The sequence below is a fragment of the Vanellus vanellus genome (assembly GCF_965231255.1).
Source record: "Vanellus vanellus genome assembly, chromosome: 3".
Classification (NCBI taxonomy): Eukaryota; Metazoa; Chordata; class Aves; order Charadriiformes; family Charadriidae; genus Vanellus; species Vanellus vanellus.
The window spans coordinates 851,262-868,581 of NC_138907.1; the positions used below are offsets into that span (position 1 = coordinate 851,262).

General features: G+C 41.9%; 1 protein-coding gene across 4 annotated transcripts in view; it reads right to left on the minus strand.

Annotated features, from left to right (window-relative positions):
- Positions 1 to 16,694, minus strand: part of MAP4K3 (mitogen-activated protein kinase kinase kinase kinase 3) — a 73,549-nt gene extending 56,855 nt beyond the window's left edge. For all 4 annotated transcript variants that reach the window (XR_014268914.1, XM_082480196.1, XM_082480195.1 and 1 more), the window contains exons 1-4: positions 16,650 to 16,694; positions 7,549 to 7,613; positions 5,184 to 5,239; positions 1,385 to 1,432 (exon numbers count right to left, since the gene is read on the minus strand). Coding sequence is in view for 3 of the 4 variants with exons in the window: in XM_082480196.1 (XP_082336322.1) it covers positions 1,385 to 1,432; positions 5,184 to 5,239; positions 7,549 to 7,591 (147 nt within the window). In the remaining variant the exon portion in view is untranslated. The remainder of the gene's footprint in view (positions 1 to 1,384; positions 1,433 to 5,183; positions 5,240 to 7,548; positions 7,614 to 16,649) is intronic.
- Between the last annotated feature and the right edge of the window lie 626 nt (positions 16,695 to 17,320).

Genomic DNA, 17,320 nt, shown 5'->3' on the forward strand with positions numbered 1-17,320 from the left:
GAAGTCAGGCCTGCAGTAAAATGCAGCTTACTTTGGCAAAAATCACACAAGTGCAGTTAATGAGCCTTATAAACGGAGCTTGGTAAATAGTGCGACAAGACCAGTTCACATGTTCTTGACCTCATTCACCTTTCAACACTAACAGGACGGATATTCTAAACACATAACTTAGCTACTATGGGAAGCAAACATAATTCAACAGTCAGGAGATCTGCAGATGAAGACAGTATTTTTCCACGCTCACGAGAACAGCTTTTAAAAAAAAAAAAAATAAATTTATCAACATAAGTGCTACAAGCACTTTTTATCAGCATAGTTCCCTCTAGAAACACGTATCTGTGCACTGTATCCTTATAAGCAGCATTGTGCACTCTATAAAATATAATGAAAAAATGTTTTATTTTTGTGTCTGAAGTAATCTTTTATTCAGAATTTATTTTTTATGATAGCTTAAAACCCAAACATCCTTCTGCAGTCAGTGAGAACAACTTGGAATCAGGCTGCATGAAGGCATGTACAGTTGAAGCTACTATGTACACTGCATCCCTAGCCTGAAAAAAAAAAAACAACCCACCGACCGAACAAACAAAATCAATTCCCCCCACAACACAAAGGGTATATGATAATTTACTGTCAGATTTCCAGGAGGAAGCCTGCCAAGTTTAAGCTGCAGTCTGAGCAAGGAGGAGTTTGGAAAGGCAGAGAGTAAAGCCCTAGGGACAAAGAGCCAACAGGAACCCCCAGAAGGAAACGGTAACAGAGAGCATAAGAGTCTGAACAAGCCACCTTTGATACAGCTGTCTTGAGACGGAGGGTTAAATAAGTCAGAGTCAAGAGCCTGATTTGTGGTACCCTCTCTAATTTTAGCAGCAGAGGGAGGGAGGGAGGGAGGGAGGGAACAGCAGTAGTCTCCAAGAACCACGCAGAACAGCAGCCCTGCAATCGGCTCACCAAGAAAAGAAGTAAGAAGCCAAAGGAACGGCTCTGCTGGCCAGCGGGTTCAAAGAGGAGGGTACGTCGAGCCCCGAGGAAAGCGCTGGGCAAGACCAAACCTTTCCTTCGGCACAGAGCACACCCTTACAGCCACCTGAACACAGGCTGCTCTGGACACTAGCCGATACCCAAATTTTACAGCACTGGTCTAAATAAATAGCGGTTTTGGCTCCAAGTAAAAGAACAATCTATTTCCATGCATGCATTTTAAAGAAAGATTTTTTTTTTTTTCCCCTCTTCCCTTTGGCAGAATATTTTATTTCATTCTAATAGATAGAAAACCCCTACATATTTAAAAATATCCCCCAAATTGATACATAACAGTAAAGACCCATCAGAGGTGATGTAGCCTATTTTGAAAACATGAAAATTCCCTTCAGGTTTTACTTACCTTTATATCTCTGTGCATTTTTCCTTTACTGTGAAGATAATATAGTCCCTGCATAAAATATTTAGATAATAATTTAGTCCAATATTTTTCATCTTATGTACATTTCTTATTTAATTACAAGACATATTTAGGATCCAATTTAATCATCTAAACGACTCACTGACTGAAGAACATTCTTATATTTTGGTGTATCTGAACTGTGTTTGCAAATTCAATATATGTAGTAGCACTGTACCTAAAACACAGGATAGATGGAAAGAATATCACCACACCTACTGTAAGAAAAGCGTTCCCCAACCAAGTTTTCCTCTGGATGTGGTAACTGTCACCTTTGTAAACCAAGTTAATTACTTTATATTGCCTAACAGTCTTCTATTCAGCAGTCAGATCACTGGATACCCAGTGTAGTTATCCCCTGTATCATTACACACTTCAATTAAGTCTCAATTCAATTAAGCAGGCAGCACTTGGGGTCTAACTTGGAGTTCAATCCCAATTCGTGGACTCGGAAGCATCAGGCTATCTCTCTGGGTCTCAATGACAGTAGTAAAGCATTTTAGGACTCAACATGAGTTAGAAACTTGAAGTTCAAATTCTGGACGAATTCGATGAAACCAAATCCTTGCATGACAAATCACAGAGGACATAACTTCTGACACTCCAGGCTTCTCTCTAAAATTCTCTTCCGAGGTAAAACGACACATAAACATCTTCCTCGCTCTGCCGTCACGACTCTCCATAAAGACTACGTTTTCATGGGAGATGCCCATGTCAAGACAATTTTTTTTTTTTTTTGCCAGCTCATGCATGACATCACAGAGTTGATAGCAAAAATAAATTAGGATTGTTTTCAATTATCAGCATTTTCATGGATGGTCCTAAATACACCAACAGGGAAAATGAGGAAACAATCACTTACATGACTTGGTACTTGAGATTTTCAAGTGAACAACATTCTACAGATATACAACAGTATCACTGAAGATACAGTTCTGGGATTTTTTTTTTTTTTTTTGTCGGTTCATGAAAACCTGAATGTAATGTAACTGAAGTGCTAATCAGTTATGAAATACAACTTCTTAAATAAAAAAAAAACAACAAAAAACCCCTCTCACAGGTGTTTTAAACTGTTTCTCTGGGGGAAATGGCTAACAGTACCCAGCTGGTCCAATGGTTTTTCAGAGTCATCACTGCAGGTGCACATGCAGACCCCAAAATTGGACTCAATTTGCTTTTGGTACAGAGCATAATTAACCAAAGCATCTACCTGACTGCTGCAACAACTGGCATTTAGCTAAAGGAGTCCCACGTACACTCCTCGCATTTAAATCTCTGGATGCTACTGGCACAGAAAGCCAAAAACTCACTCATTTTTACCACTGCCCTGAAAGAATTTGAGGTCACCGTTTTCCAAACCGAATGCCTGGAGGCAGGTACTTTAAAGGCCATATTTAAAGTACCTATATTTTCAGAATGAGTCTCGCTGATTCCAGCCAGAACCAATAGCGAGTGTTCTTTGAAAACCGACCATTTAATGGACTTCTAAATATGGAGATCAAAGTCTTTAGGCATTCAAGTGAAACTCTGGATTCATGGAAGCTGATGGCAAAATTAACACTGGACAAACTACTTTTACGGATGGACAGGCTTTTTACTAGGAAAAGTGACTGCTGCACTATAAGCTACAACAAGCCATCAGAAACTATAGACGTTATATTTGGTCAGTGCTATAAGCATGGATTTACAGACAACTTTAAAACATACAAAAATGGGTGCATGGAAAACACTTAGAAAACACATACAAAGCAACAAGTTTCCTTCTCACAAGCAATTTACACATATTAACCATGAAATCTTCCCACACAGTACATGATGATTTTCTAAATTCCATTCTAGACTCCTAGAATGGAAACACTTCTCCATAGTCAGAGAAGATGATGGATTTGATGGGTGGACTGTTCGGAGGATAAGGAACAGGCTGGATGGTTGTATCCACAGACTAGAGGTCAAAGGTTCAATGACCAGATGGTCATCGGTGATGGGTGGTGTCCCTCAGGGGTCTGTATTGGGACCAGTACTGTTTAATATCTTCATGACATAGACAGCGGGATCGAGTGTACCGTCAGCAAATTTGCAAATGACACCAAGCTAGGTGGTGTGGTTGACATGCTGGAGGGACGGGATGCCATCCAGGAGGACCTGGACAAGCTCGAGAAGTGGGCCTGTGTGGACCTCCTGAGGTTCAACAAGGCCAAGAGCAGCGTCCTGCACCTTGGTCAGGGAAAATTCTGGTATCAATACAGGCTGGGGGATGAAGGGATGGAGAGCAGCCCTGAGGAGAAGGACTTGGGGGTGTTGGTGGATGAGAAACTCACCATGAGCCGGCAATGTGCGCTCACAGCCCAGAAAGCCAACTCGATCCTGAGCTGCAACCCCAGCAGCATGGCCAGCAGGGCGAGGGAGGGGATTCTGCCCCTCAGCTCTGCTCTGGGGAGACCCCACCTGGAATATTGCATCCAGCTCTGGAACCCCCAGCATAAGAAGGACACGGACCTGTTGCAGCAGGTCCAGAGGAGGCCACAAAGATTCTCAGAGGGCTGGAGCACCCCTGCTATGAAGACAGGCTAAGAGATTTGGGGGTGTTCAGCCTGGAGAAGAGATGGGTCCAGGGAGACCTCACTGCAGCCATCCAATATCTGAAGGGAGCCTACAAGAAAGCTGGAGAGGGACTTTTTACAAGGGCACGTAGTGATAGGACGAGGGGGAATGCTTCAAACTGGAAGAGGGGAGATTTAGATTAGATATTAGGAAGAAACTGTTCACTCTGAGGGTGGTGAGACACTGACACCAGTTGCCCAGGGAAGTTGTGGCTGCCCCATCCCTGGAGGTGTTCAAGGCCAGGCTGGACGGGGCTGGGAGCAACCTGGGCTGGGGGGGGTGTCCCTGTGCATGGCAGAGGGGTTGGGACTAGATGACTTTTAAGGTCCCTTCCGACCTAAATCATTCTATGATTCTATAAGAACAAAAGGGTTTAAAGGTTCAAAACCCAAAATACTTCCAAGATGTCAGATAAGACTTCACCGTAAGGGAAAAAAGCCACATCCTGTAAATCAGAAGTGAGCAGTCCCTGGCATAGCACAGGGAGATGGTAAGGAACCACGCAAGGGAGCTGGCTCAGGGACAGAGCTATCTTGACAGTGTGCGAGAGACGCAGGAGCTCTCAACTGATGGCATTTAACACATGTGTGTTCACTAGGAGCCAAGAACTGCTTGCTCAAACGGAAGCAAGACATCCACCAAAAAAGCTGTTTCTGACTAAGTTTTACTGGTGAACCGAACCTCTAATTTGGGAAAGAAAAAATGAAAGCATAACCATGAGTAAAGGCTGGTGACCTTAACTTGAACATCTCAAGTACACAGGCAATTTTCTTTTTACTTACTAGCACAGATCAACTATAGGATGTGCAAAGCTGAGTCTTTAAATTTTCCTTCAAACTTGCAATAACTAATTTGTACTACAAATATGGATAAATAAATATGCTGCTTCCCCCCTCACAAAAAAAAAAAAAATTAACGGCAGAAAGATGACTACAGTTTTCGTCAAATGATCAAGGATAATTTGAGGTTACGCAATTACAAAATCAGTTCTAGGCTGTAATACTGGACATCCTCAAAAGTCTTGAGAAAAATCCATCCAAATGTTGTACTTCCATGGCATCAGGCATATTTTTAGCTTTTATTTTTAGCTTTTAATAATTGTACATTAAGAGTCAACCACAAGAACCTGAGAACACACTACCTGTAGTGTTTCTCTGCTAACGTAGGCAATCTGCTGTTCTGAAAGTGGTCCAGTCACTGAAATGGAAAGGAAAAAAAATAATTCTCACAATCAGGTAAGATACTGCCCATTCCAAACCCATACCTCAATTACTTCCATTCACACCGATAGGATCTTACACGAGAAGTCTCAAAGTAAATGTGTTTAGTCTTTCCCCCAAATTGAGCACCCCAAAGACCACCAAACATTTTTTAAACACAAAAATGTCTAGTCCCATTAGAATGGAAACTACTAACTCCTTCCATATAAAAAATCTCAAAGTAATTAAGAGGAAAAAAACCCAAAAGCAGTGATTTAAGCACAACTTTTTCCCCTGCACAAACCCATTTTGTCCTCCTGTGCAGGGCTGGACTTCCAACCCCATGACTCAGAGCTGCAGCAAACTCCGCTCAGTCCTCTCTGAGCCCTAGGAAGTTCCTTCTGCCTTTGCGACCTGCTCTATCTTTCCATCCTTCCCGCTGCCGCGTCACCTGCTTTCTCTTCCCTGCAGACCTGCTCTCTGCAGCTTCTCAACCTTTTTCTGCATGAGCTACCAGCACTGTTGCTCCTGGACCTGCCACATCATGCACCTTCTCAAACTCTCCCTCTGAGCTGGCTCAGTAGCTTCCCAAGGGAAGGAGAAGTCTTCCTCTCCCTCCAGGGTCCCACTTCACTCAAGTCTCCTAAAGGAAAACAATTAAATTCTGAACAAATTCATAAACCAAACACTGAACAGCAAGCAAGGAAAGGCCTGTGACTTGTCCCCAGTCATCAGACTTTGATCCTGAAATCAAAGGGTTTTAAGACCGGGAAATGCAGTCCTCACTGCAAGGTTCTCAGGTTTTGCAGAGAAAACAAAGAGAAAAGTTGGATGGAGTTTCCTCAAAGGCAACCCAAGGAGGAGGGAGTTAAAAATTAAACAAGATTTAAGCACCTAACTGCTTAGCTTCTACAAAACCCACAACTATAACATGACTTTGCATCATGTAATACAGATCTTCAAAACAGCTCTAAATCCACCTTCCTTTTTCTAAAAGAAAAGCTCCAAACCCACATAAAACTATTAGCACCCAGAGTATGTATTTCTAGGCATATGTGTTTATTTTGAGAAATTTAATTCTAACTTAAATGACTTAAGATCACAGAGGCCTATAGTTCAACTGGAATAAGACCCTTTGGAACGTAATTAAGATCAGAAAAGAACCTTCCACTCTAACTAACGATAGAGAAGCCAAAAATCAGCTGCAACAGGAAACCGCTCCTGTATGACATCTGTTCAGGCATTTCTGTGGCATGAGCTCACTTCCTACTCTACAGGTGTTCCACGTAAAAGCATTGTGTCTAGTGAGCTTTGTTATCAACGCTAGCAAAGATGTAAAGGATCAACAAGGCCACGCTCAAACGACTACGCCATGAGCACGGTGTGAACTTGTGGACTGGTGCCTTGTTTTAATTGCACCCAAGTTAAATGTAAAAATGCTGACAGGCTGTTTACACACAGGAGAAGGATGTGAAGATCCTAACACGTAAAATCTTCACAATTTAGAATAAGGATGGATTTCCTGTCTGAAAAACATCATCTGAGAACCACAGAGCCAATACTCACTTTCCTAAGTGAGTAATTAAAGGGGGGGTTACAAGAAAGATGAGGACATACATTCCTAAGCATACTTCTTTCCTTAGAAAATCTTACTTCCAGGGCAATAAAATCCTTCAAAACCAGCAATCAATTGACTGATCCTCTGTTTATGTAATACATTCACACACGCGCCTTGTCTGAGTGGTGTTTGACCTCTCATTGCACCTAAGCCTAAAGCAAATATATAGGCCACCTTTGCTTTTCACGTCATGCATCCAGCATAAGAAAAAAAGACCCTCCTGACACCACGGCTGTACAAACATACAAAAGATCACTATTTACAAAGGACAAGGGCATCCATGCTAATCAATCTACTTATCTAGGTATCCATAGGTAGTGGTATAGATTACACTAACGCAAAGTTCAAAAGCTCAGAAGTGAAATAGCTATGAAGAAAGACAGCATATAACTTTTTTTTTATTTTCACAATACAATATTGTCTAATTTTACAGTCTTTGAAAAGTAGTGCTGGGTATATGAGCTACTGAAGGAAGGAAATAACTTCCGGTGCTCAAAAAAAAACCCCACTATAGCTAATTTTGTTTAAAAAACCCAAACCCAACCAATTATCAAAATACATAAGCTAAAACTGATTATTATGGATACTAAATTTAGGATTCCTCCTCTCCAATTCCAAAACACTGTAATCATCTCCATTTTTGAAAATAAGCTTTACTTAGATTTTAAGGAATTACAGTCTTGACATACCATGATAGATATCCTGTAGAGAGCCACCTCCACAAAACTCCATGCAAATCCATAGCTTGTCTCGTCTAAAAAGTGAACAAAACCATTCATTAGCTGTCAGATTTGAAAACAGCACCTATAAAAGATAACTCAGAGGACTCAAACGTTATAAAGCACAACATAACAAGCTCTGTACTATGCAAAAAACAAGGCAAATAACGAGTATGATTTAATCTTTACGTGATACTTCACTGGCAAATAGTAACTAATGAAATACCCAAGATATTCCAGGGGTTATTGGAGAAATGAAAACAGTGTAAGTGAAACATGCACGCTGATTTTTGTTCAAGATCTACTATGAAAATGAAAACTATTTTTACTGAGAGTAGAGAGAATACAGATACGGGTCCTTGTTTCTTCCTCATTTTCACTTCTTAACTTTTTTCGGAGCAGAACTAACACAAAGAAAAAAAAACAGAAACAAATCCAAACCAAAGAGCCCTAGGGATATCTCTGAACTCAAGTTCTTTCACAACAAACGGAGTGAAACTCTAGTGCTTTAGTCAAAGCGAGGCAGAGTGGAGCCTATACTGTAAGTGCCTTCTCAGATGAAGTCTCTTCCTTCAAAAATACTTACAGATATTTTTGGTGGCAGGGCTCAGAGGCAAGTTCTTTAGATTCCTCCTGCTAAGGGAATCAATTCAGTTTGACTCACTATACCTCCATAAAAGATGCTTTCCAAGAACAGACAATGGGCTGAAGGATTCAAAGGTATCTCTATTATGGATGCTAAATTCTATTTTCACTGCTAAGACAGATGTACCACATGTGGCCACAGAAATGCATCTTGGAGAGCAGAAAATCTGGGACTTGCCTAGTCGTTTGTGGCCATCAAAACACGCAAGAAAGAAAAATCGTATACCTTAGGGCAGAGCGAGACAACCAAAGGAAAAACTGATGACTGTTCTGCAGCTTGCCCATGACTTCTAGTCTTGGGTTTCTTGCATTCATAAGGCTCTGGTAGCATAGCTGAGACACTCCTGTGGGCAATGCCAACATCCGTGGAAGTGTTTTGCAAGGCAATGGTGTAAGTGCCGAGCTTATCCCCTGAACTGCAAATTGCAAGTATTTCTCACCAGCAGGTAACAGCTAAAATAGCTGCTGTTTCAAGGAAGACCTGTCTTTCTTGGATCTCCTCCCCTTTTATGTCCATAGTCCACATGGTCCTCAAAGCTACACCCCGGCTGCTTCCTCTCGTGGTGGGAAAGGTACTGTTCATGCATTACAGAGGTTTTAAGCAAGAGAAGTCCCGGACCGTTAACTCCATACATTTCTAGGGGCTAATTAAAGCATTGCTTGAAATAATATGAAGTCTTTCCAGTGAAATAACTGCTCAAACTCAGACACAGAAGCAACGTGACTATCTGTGAAAGAAAACAGAGTTAGCAATGGCAGCAGAGGAACGTGAGTGATAAAGAAGCACCAAAGAGACAGACATCTGCAAGTCTCTTGTTTACCCCCCAAAACGATGCAGGGCTCAGATGGGGACATTTTTGGAGGCACTGGGCTCATGAAAACCTCTCTCCCCCACATGGCTGCATCCTGCTTGATGCCAACAGCAGCAGCATGGAAGTGGGAAAAAGCCAGGACAACCCCAGCAGCCTTAGGACATCAGCAAGAGCACCCACAAAGTAAGAGACATGAAGTAGATAAGTGCTGTAAACTCACACCTTCACTTACTGGGCATCAACCTCCCAGTGTGGAAAAGCCCTACAGAAAAGGAAGGAAACACAAGAGGATCAAAAGAGGAGACTGCATTTCTAATTTGCTATCTAGTCTTTCCTTACTGTGCCTAAGTGCTTTGGGACAGGCGAAGATCCACGTAATCAACAGTATCAGGGTACGCAGTTGTACTCCGTGTCTACAGAGCACATGGCAAGCACAGCAAACAAAACAGAGACAGGATCAACAGTACCGTTTAGTGTCTGCAACTTAACACCTAGGCTAACGGCAAGGCAGGAATCTGACCGACTGAAAAATCCATACATAAACATAAGAAAGCATAGGGAACGATACACTGATGAGTGCCAAGTATAGGATGATGGTATTTTTCTTCTTGCTCTTAGCATTGACAGATCCTTGGGAAACAACAGGTCAGACAATGAGAGGCCTTAAAGACAGGCATTGCATTGCCTAGACGAAAGAGAAGCGCTACACCGAAGGAAGTGGAGGGGACCAAGCAAGAGCACAAGAGAGTGACAAAATATATAGTACATTTGACAAAATTTAATTCTGAGTCTTCAAAGCTAATTTTTGATACTCCGAGGCAAGAGGAAAACTGTTTTCTTAAAAAAAAAAAAAGCATCACCACCCTGAATTCAGCATCATGAGAAAAGAAACCATTTCAATCTAAAAGTTTTAAGAGAGAGTTGAATGCAACAATATTTGTTCAGTCTGTTTTCACGTGAGATCTTAAAAAGTCATCAGAAACAGCCTTTTATTAGTTATACTAAGCAACGTGTTCCCACTGTGACTAGTTAAAAGAAGCAGCTGTTAAGACAACTGGATACATTTGTCAGTGCTTCTAGAATGCAAATAATCTCACCTCCAGAAACAAACACAAATGGAACCCTCACATTCTGGTCAGAAGTTCATAGGACAAAAAAACAGCTCAGGGGAGCTCCAACAGCACTGCAGAGCCCCGAGCCCGCCCTTCTGCCATTCCTCATTTACTTCTTTCTTCTAAATTTGTCTTCTGAAAAGGTTTATAACAGTGACTTTCAGGTTTGCGGAGCATGCCAGACAATGTCACACACCAAGAAAAACGTTAACACAACTTCCTTCCAAGTACTGCAGACAGGTACTAATAAAGTCATCACGTGCAGTGGAGGACATTTTAAAGTACAATAAAGTCTTTTCTTCCTAAAGAAAGGCAGGCTTTGAGGCCGGGAGGAAGATGATGGTGGTGGTGCTGCAGGAAAGCAGGACACTACGTGGTCCCAGCCACGCCACTTTCAGGACATGCAACATCCATTTAAGAAGTCACCCTAACACAGAGCTTCCAAACACTGCCTTCAGGAGACCACAGGATCCCTTGCCCTGACAATCTGTAGCCTAGTAACTTCACAAATTCTCAAAAAAAAAAAAATTTTAACGTGACTTTGAGGTACATAGCAATATTAAGAATTGACCGTTCATGCAAAAGAAAAAGACTGCCAGGACTCCACAGAATGGAAGTAATGCACAATTTAAGCTAACCTTCCAATTAAGTTTAAACGTTCAAAACTGAAGGGCAGGCACTCCTAGTTTGGAATACCAAGTCCCTGCATGTACACACGCTCTCTCTGTGTGCACACCCACACAACATTGTGCATAACGCAGCTCACAGACCAGCCCGGCATTAAAAAAAAGCATTCAGGCTGCCAAGACAAGCACCCTTCAAGGCACGGGATGCCAGAACAGCACGGCTTGTTGATTTTATCTTCAGACTTTGACCCCTTTCTGCACATGTATACATGATAACGCAAGCAGCACACAGTCACACGCTCCCATCCTCGCTCACTGTGACATGCAGATGGTGTTCATCTAATGGGCTAGTCAATGGCTTGCTTTCCTCTTCCCTCTCACGCTTTCATCTTATTCCGAAGATACATTTGCTCTTCCAAAGTTCCTTCGTGCTCCACACTAAACCATGCCTGTGAAGTACTAATATGACCAGGTTTTCCACTACAGACCTTTGAAATTACTACAAAGCGAACATAATTCAAAAGACGGATTCTATTGTCTTGAATTGCATCTCTCAGCATGCAGTACTTCCACTCGTTAGCTTCTGTCTCACAAGGCGCTCATAATGAGAAAGAAGCAACGAACCCCACCACTGATAAAACATGGTTTCAGTGAGCATCCAGGGCTATTCAGGACACCGGATACAAGAGGCAGAGAGAAGAATCATAGAATGGTTTAGGTCGGAAGGGACCTTAAAGGTCCCAATCCCCCTGCCCTGGGCAGGGACACCTCCCCCCAGCCCAGGCTGCTCCCAGCCCCGTCCAACCCGGCCTTGAACACCTCCAGGGATGGGGCCTCCACAACTTCCCTGGGCAACCTGGGCCAGGGGCTCACCACCCTCAGAGTGAAAAAATTTCTTCCTAATATCTAATCTAAATCTCCCCTCTTCCAGTTGGAAGCCACTCCCCCTCATTCTATCACCACATGCCCTTGTAAAACATCCCCCTCCAGCGTTCTTGTAGGCGCCCTTCAGATACTCCTCAGGACAGCATTAGTCAGCTGAGCTTCTGCATGACACCTCTCCTTCTCCTCCAGCATTTTTTGCCAGCACTTTCTCTCTTCCCCAACCCTGCCTCCGAGTTCTGGCACGCTCAACTTGTCCAATTTCAGTTTGCTCCAACTATGCAGACATTCAGCATCAAGGTCACGGAGAGCACCGCAAAGCACTCCATCCCTGCCAGTTCAACATCCTGTCGCAGCTCACCACAGAGCCAAACAAGGAATGCTCAGCAGCCACGCAAGCCAGGGAGCACGCGTTCGCTCTTCTGTAGCACTGCAAACATGCACCAAACCAGACGCTGCTGGCGAGAAAAGAAACAGTAACTGGGATTTCCCAAGTTCCAGCTGATCTAGAATGAAAGTATTTCAGTATTTCAGAAACACAGTATTTCAGAAGATAACTTGGTCAAATTTGAAAGGATTTTTAAAAGGAAAAGATGCACTCCAAATACAAGAGCCAAATTCTGGCATATATTCCTGCTTCAAAGATGGTAATTTTTTGTTGAAAGCTTTCACGTACCAAGATTTTCCACGTGAAAACACCAACTATATCTTCCTACCCCCAACTGAAAAGCACGTGGCCTGTACTGCTGAAGAGCTGCTGGCTGCAGCAGACAGCCGTCACGGGGAATTTCAGACGGAGTTGCTGAAGCCTAGTACACATATGAGTAACTCAGCTTGGCACCTTCCCATTATGAATGGGGTCTGGCAACCTTCGCAACACGCAGAGCTGCTGTGTCCCACCTATACAGTCCCCATGCAGGCAGGAGATACGAGAATACCTGAAAGGAATGAGAAGCCTCTGCCATGAAGAGCATCACGGCTTTTCAGAGCCTTTTAACATCTTTTTATTACATGGCATGATATGCCTAAAATTATGATATTAGATTCACAAAATCCAGCATTAAAAGGTCTAGTCCTTGAATATCAAGCAATCGCTATATTTAGCAGAAGCCATTTGTCAGGATGCATTAAAAAGAACTCTAACAGCCAACATTGTTAGAAACTAGCCAGCAACTTTCTCAGTATTGAGACTTTATATGGAGTAAGAGTTTACTGTACTTGTAACAAGTAAGCACGATACCTTACGAAAGGAATTATGCAAAAGAATAACGAGACAGAACAATTTACATATGCTACATTAAGAGTCTTAAACAACTCTGCAGATCAAGAGAGAAAAGCAAAGATAAAAGAGCTAAAATATCAATCATTTTCAGATTCCAAAACAAATCCAAAATGCAAATCACCAGTGGGCTTTTTAAAGGCTGCACAGTTTACACTCTTATGTACTTCAATATCAAACTGTCCTTCAAGCTTAACGTAACACTACTACTATTAAGCAAGGAGAAATAAAATCAATTTTTTCCTCCTTCTTTCCCCATAACTCAAAATTGAATGTTATCAGACAATTTTACATGCCAACACCAGTTAAGTCAGAAGACTTCTGAGAACTCTATCTGTATTATGCAATATTTATACTTCCCAAAGTTTTGCAAATTTAAGAGACGTTTTACTGAAACATTTAAAAGATACTGTATACACAGACTCTTCCTTCATACTTGTCATACTTCTGCTTAATTTTTCCATTTATGTATTAAATTCAAAGCTTTTAAAGAACAACTCATTTCCAAGGAAAGATGACAACACGCTCACTGAAAGATTTTGCTAAGAGAAACATTATTGATAGAGAGACACTGTAGTAAACAGAACAGATTTTAAGGTAAATGAAAAAAAAAAAAGAAATCTACAAGTGGATAATACTTATTTGGTAAATTATGCTTTGCCTAAGTCATGTTATAGACCTGTCCTTTACAAGGAGATAGAGAGGCATTTTTAAGTGAGCAAAAGAAACAAACTGTACCTGAGATAGCTGCCAAAATAAGCAACAATGTTTGGATGTTTACAGTCTTTCATCATTATGATTTCCTGCTGCACAACAGCAAAATCTTCTCCTGAAAAGCAGAATTAATATTTTCATTGGCCTGGTTCATAATCACATCCCAAGCAGACTTTCCATTCGTGTGTATAACATAAACATTTGGAGTAATTAAAACCAATTATCTGCCGGTTTCACAGACGTATAAAGCAGCTGTAAATCAGTATTTACTAGCAAGGGCTTAGCAAGAAGTGACTATATTCTTAAGAAGTTTGATACTAGGCCAGATGGACACGTTTGCTATCTGACACCTCTTATGATACTGGCCAGAGCTCTTTCTACAGCCTTTATTTTTCTGAAGACCCTGCTGTGTCCATCTGCATATGCCCTGCCGATAGCCCAGGTTCTTAAAGACAGGAGAAAACTTTGCTATTTTTGGCCACACGGCCAACACACATTAGATTATCTTCCTGAGCAAAACACATTCAACAGCATGCTGCTGCTGCTGCAAGTTTTCAGTCAGCTCGGTAGGCACATAAATTTATGAACCGCGCGTAACATGCCCAGGTAAAACACTGACATAGACGTGGCGTTTACCTGAGCCTTACTATTTGGTACCTCGGTTGGACTTGTTCTTCTATAAAAGCTTCATACCAGGTGAAAATTTTGTTTTGGGGATGTTGTGTAGGTGAGTTAAAGAGAGAAAATTATAGCCGGTCTGGTATGTTATTGTCAAAAAGTTCTTCTGAAGTTTGTTTAGTTATTAGACGTAGTTCACCAAAACCAACTCATTCTTACTAACTTCAAGGACTTCATAGGTGAAACAAGCCTGAAGGCCTAAAATAACCATTTCACTTCACAAATAAGAGACTCTATAAGGAAACTGAAATACGAAGAAAATTCAAAGTCTGTCAAAATTCTGCTTTCAGCGTACTGCTGTAGCACACTGCAGCATAACTGAAAAGAGCTTTTAAACCAGGAGCCAAAGCTATTGTCTAAAAAGTTGACTATAGACACTAAGCTCATATTTATCAACTTTCACAACCCAAAAATTGCTTCTCAAATATAGCCATTAATAAATTTCAAATGTAACACAACAAATTCCAACAGAACTGGCCAAGCTATTACCTAAGAAAATGTGTTTTAAGTTTCTCCCAATACATCAACATACCGGTGACCCATCCATTAGGTACTTCTTAACAAGAAATCTGATAATCCCCTGTATTTTATTTAACTGAAGGCAAATTTCAAACCACAAGCTGCAAAATAACATCGCAACAGACCGACTGCTCTCTGTGGTGTATTGCCGATGGTTTGCTGTATCCTAGCTAGACTTTTAAACATGCCAACGCTGAAGAGCAAACAAGAAATTATTTTCACATACAGACAGGTGTCTCTGTGAAAGGACGCAGTTCCTCCAGTATTTGACCAGTGTTTTCATTGCATCCAGACTATTAAATTAGCTTTAGAGCGTCTAAACGTTATTAGTCAGTCTTCACACTCTCCCCCAATCTGTAAAACTTGCAAAGAAAGCCAGCGCCACACTTCTGGAACGTGGACACTGCCCGCCTGAAGCTGAGTCAAGCCTCTACTGCAACTGGAGTGCCAACTCCAGAGAGAAACAACTCGCCGAGCGAACAGAGGGCGGCTAGAGCACATTCGTTGCGCACCACTCAAGTATCCTGAGGCTGCCAAAAATACTTGATTCGGCTGCAAGATGCCAGTTGTTCACCCCATCAGCACGGCACGAGTGCAAGTTACCCCAGCCACAGCGCATCCCCAGGCTCTGGCCACAGCGCAGAGAACGCACGCAGCAGCGTTCTCCGAGTCCTGCTCAATACAACCCACACAACGCTCTTTTCAGCCAAGTCCCTTCGTACTTTGGAGAGTGGAACTAGCCAAGTAAAAAGTTGCATTATCTTTAAGGTTGACATCATTTGAGTCTGCCGAGTCCTATGTTTTTTTCCCCACTAGACAAGTCTCCTTCCCCACTTCATCTTTACGTTTCCATCGGTTCGTCTTACCTGGACCGGTAACCCACATCAGGCACAGCCAAGTACTCCAGCAATGGGAACGGACAGAACTAGACAAGCTCATCTGAGACCACAGCTTTCAGTGTGAACAGAAGTGTGATGAACATACACTTTTGGAACTATAAAGTAACATACTGTCCTGTCTTGAATTTTTAATGCACATGCATTATATAAACACACAGTTCTAGACGTGATTAGAAACGTTAAGAGGAAAAAATGGAAGAAAGCAGCAACTTCTTTCCCTTCTTGCCTGCATAGCCCTTAAGGATCAAACCAGGTAGTAGTTAAGGTGTTTCCCCACTCCCAACAGTCACAAGTTAAACAAAAAGTCTGGCCTTTTTACTTCCCAGATTGCTGTACTCCTGCTCAACAAGCCTAGCCGTATTAACAGAACGGCCCTCGCAAGCTGATAACTGATCTGTAGGGCATCCGCACTTTGTGAAATCACAACATAGGCGCAGTTCAAACACAAATCTAGCATACAGTAAAGTCTTAATCAACCTCCAAGAGATTTTCAGGAAATACACTCAATTTCTGGATACTAATGCTCACCTTTTATTACACCCTTCCTCCTTTTTATTTCTCCCTCTACACTCTCTCCAGGCGAGTTCTTTTCTACCTTGCTGGCTTCCTCATTTCTTTTGTTCTATACAGTTTTTTGTATCACATAGTTTGAAAACACAGTATTTCAGACAAAAATGAACAACTCTCACTGAAATTTCAACCAGCTTTCTTTTAACTCTTCTGCAGTTACCTTTTTCCCTCCCTCACATTTTGCTTGTTATTTTTTAGAACAGTGTATTTTGCCCTACACTAACAGGTAACAATTATCCTTTCCTTCAGTAAGTGGACTCAACTGATTTTGTATAACTGTACCTTAAGAATGAAAATATTTAGTTTGTGGCCTATTTCAGTTAAGAAACACTTACCTGGTTCTAGTTTTATTACTTTAATTGCTGCTAGCTCACCCGTGTTGACATTTCGAGCCTACAAGGAAAAAAAAAAAAAAAAAAAGAAAATTTAGGGAGCAGAACACAGCAACCAGCTCTGCATTCTCAACTTGACATTCTCTGACAACAGAGTCAAAGAGCAACAGAGATACACAAGGGTCTAAAACAGTGAAACCACTTGTTGGGATTTTTTTTTTTGAAGCAAAGACAACCTCAGGAGGAGCCAGTAAATTAAAACATCTTGTATATTTACATTTCATGCAAGGTTAGAATTTTTTTCCCAAATACACCATACATTTATTTTTTTATTGGGCTTACAGAGAGGAACTCTTTGCTAGGGCATGTACTGAGAGGATGAGGGGTAACGGCTTCAAACTGGAAAAGGGGAGATTTAGATTAAATATCAGTAAGAAATTTTTCACTCTGAGGGTGGTGAGACACTGACACCGGTTGTCCAGGGAAGTTGTGGCGGCCCCATCCCTGGAGGGGTTCAAGGCCAGGTTGGACGGGGCTGGGAGCAACCTGGGCTGGGGGGAGGTGACCCTGCCCAGGGCAGGGGGTTCAGACTAGATGAGTTTTAAGGTCCCTTCCAACCTAATCCATTCTGTGATTCTATGATTGTGCTGAGCGCCAGAGCTAACGCGAGGCAA